General features: G+C 51.0%; 1 protein-coding gene across 1 annotated transcript in view; it reads left to right on the forward strand.

Moving 5' to 3' along the window:
• Positions 1–2,500, forward strand: part of LOC125038609 (serine/arginine repetitive matrix protein 2-like) — a 38,320-nt gene that overhangs the window by 33,450 nt on the left and 2,370 nt on the right. The window contains exon 7 of the mRNA XM_047632146.1: positions 1–2,500. This exon is cut by the window's left edge and continues 994 nt beyond it; it is cut by the window's right edge and continues 2,370 nt beyond it. Within this exon, the coding sequence (XP_047488102.1) occupies positions 1–2,500 (2,500 nt within the window).

Below are 2,500 nucleotides of genomic sequence, written 5' to 3' on the forward strand. Positions count from 1 at the left end.
AAAGACGATCTAGTGAGTCTTCTACTGGTTCTGATGCCAGTGAATCAGTATCATTCCATTTGATGGTGCCAGAATTAAGCATTGATAATCCCAGTAATGATACAAGCCCATCTGGGTCTCCCAACAGCTCTCCTTCAGCCTCCCCAGTTCCAGTGCGTGCTGCTACACAGAAACCTCCTCCACGGCCCCCTGAGCCTACTCCACCACCCATTAAGGCAGGATCTTCACGGCCAGCAACTCGTAATGAACGACGAGTCCTCAGGCGCCAGTACAGTACACATAGCCCTGCAAGTCCCACACTCATGCGTGATGAGCAAAGTGGACACCATTCACTGCCGACGTACATGGAAGAAACTGATACTGATGATCCAAATCAACCTCCGGCACCCCCCAGCTCTCCATACCCTCTTGCTCATCTTCTATCACGGGAAGACTCAGCCTCTCCCCAGTCATTAGCATCCCCTTTATCACCAATTCCACTTGCACACAGACTTCAGCGAGATGGGTCTGGCTCATCACAGTCCTTAGCTTCACCTGGCTCCCCTCGACTGATAGGCAATCGTCTTCTCCGTGAGGGGTCGGAGTCTCCACAATGGCCAGCTTCCCCCACAGCAAATCGTCGTGAAGATTCAAAGGCCTTTCCTAATTCCCCTCTTCCAGCACATAAACGTGCTCAGCGTGAAGAGTCAGCATCTTCTCAGTTCCTTACACCTACTACTAATCTTCACCCAAAAGTCCGTCGACTTCATCGTGGTGACTCTGATGCCAACCAACTTCTGGCTCCTGTTTCTACCCACCAGAAAGTCCGACGGCTCCATCGTGATGATTCAACCTTCTCCAAACTGACATCTCCCACTACACCACAACAATCAAAGAGTCTCCAACGTGATGACTCTAGTTCTTCTCATTTATCAACCCCTCCTGCTACTCCTCTCCCAACATGCAAACATATCCAACGAGAGGATTCTGATTCATCTCACATTCCTGAATCTCCTAGCTCAACCAAGTCATCAACACATTATCTCCAGAGTGATGATTCTGTGTCAACATCTCCAAGTTCTCCTCTCCCAACAGTTAGACGTCTGCAGCGTGAGGACACTGACTCTTCGAACATTCCAGACTCCCCAGTTTCTCCTGAGTCAACATCCCAACCCCTCCAGCAAGAAGACACTGGAACTGGTTCCTCAAGCATGCCCACACCTCCAAGCACACCTCATTCAGTAATTACACAGCTGGAGCGGGATGATTCGGACACCACCTCTCCTGTTCTAGAATCATCAAGTTCTTCCCAACCATCAACACCTCGGTTCTTGCGAGAGGACTATGCTTCTCGTCGTAAGTCTCCATCACCTGTTTCCCCACATGCAACAATCCAACGGCTACATGCTGAGCAGTCAGGCTCTCCCAAATTGCTATCATCCCCTAGCTCCCCAAAATCACCAGCTGCCCGTCTTCAGCAGGATCATCCTAGTACCCCTCCGGCTCTCTCAGGCTCACTGCATTCTAAAGGTCCGACAATGAAGCGAGAAGACTCATGTTCTCCCCAGCCCCCAGCGCCTCCAAGTTCACCGTTACCAAAAGTAAGACACATCCATCGTCAAGATTCACGAAATTCCTTGCCACAAATTCCCCCTCCTTCACCTAGTATCCTTAAAAATCGTCGAGATTCACAGCCACAAATGTCCCCAGTGTCTCCTTATAGAGATCGTCGAGATTCACAGCCACAAATGTCCCCAGTGTCTCCTTATAGAAATCGTCGAGATTCACAGACACTCCAGTTTGAAATGTCTCCTTCTTCTCCTGTGCCCTTTCAATTTGATCGTCGAGAATCGCTCAAACAGTCCCAAATCCCTCCTTCTTCTCCTCCTGCAACCTTTGTCTGTCGCCTTGATTCACCTTTATCCCAAATCCCTCCTGGTTCCCCATCATCAGCTTTTGCGAGCCGACGTGATTCACTACAGTCGCAAATGCCTCAAATGTCTCCCTCAGCAACCCTCGAAAGACGCCGTGATTCTCCTCTATCCCAGATCCCACCTGGGTCCCCATCATCAGCTTTTGCAAGCCGACGTGACTCACTCCAGTCACAGGTGCGTTCAATGTCTCCATCAGCAACTTTGGAAAGGCGTCGTGACTCACCCATGTCCCAGATCCCTCCTGGGTCCCCATCAGCAGTAGCTTTTGCAAGCCGACGTGACTCGCTACAGTCACAGGTGCTCCCCATGTCTCCATCAGCAACTTTGGAAAGACGTCATGACTCACCCATGTCCCAGATCCCCCCTGGGTCCCCATCAGCAGTAGCTTTTGCAAGCCGACGTGACTCACTACAGTCACAGGTGCTCCCCATGTCTCCATCAGCAACTTTGGAAAGGCGACGTGACTCACCTATGTCCCAGATCCCTCCTGGTTCCCCATCAGCAGTAGCTTTTGCAAGCCGACGTGACTCACTCCAGTCACAGGTGCTTCCCATGTCTCCAGCAACTTTGGAAAGGCGACGTGACTC

This window comes from Penaeus chinensis, chromosome 25, assembly GCF_019202785.1.
Source record: "Penaeus chinensis breed Huanghai No. 1 chromosome 25, ASM1920278v2, whole genome shotgun sequence".
In the NCBI taxonomy this organism is placed as follows: Eukaryota; Metazoa; Arthropoda; class Malacostraca; order Decapoda; family Penaeidae; genus Penaeus; species Penaeus chinensis.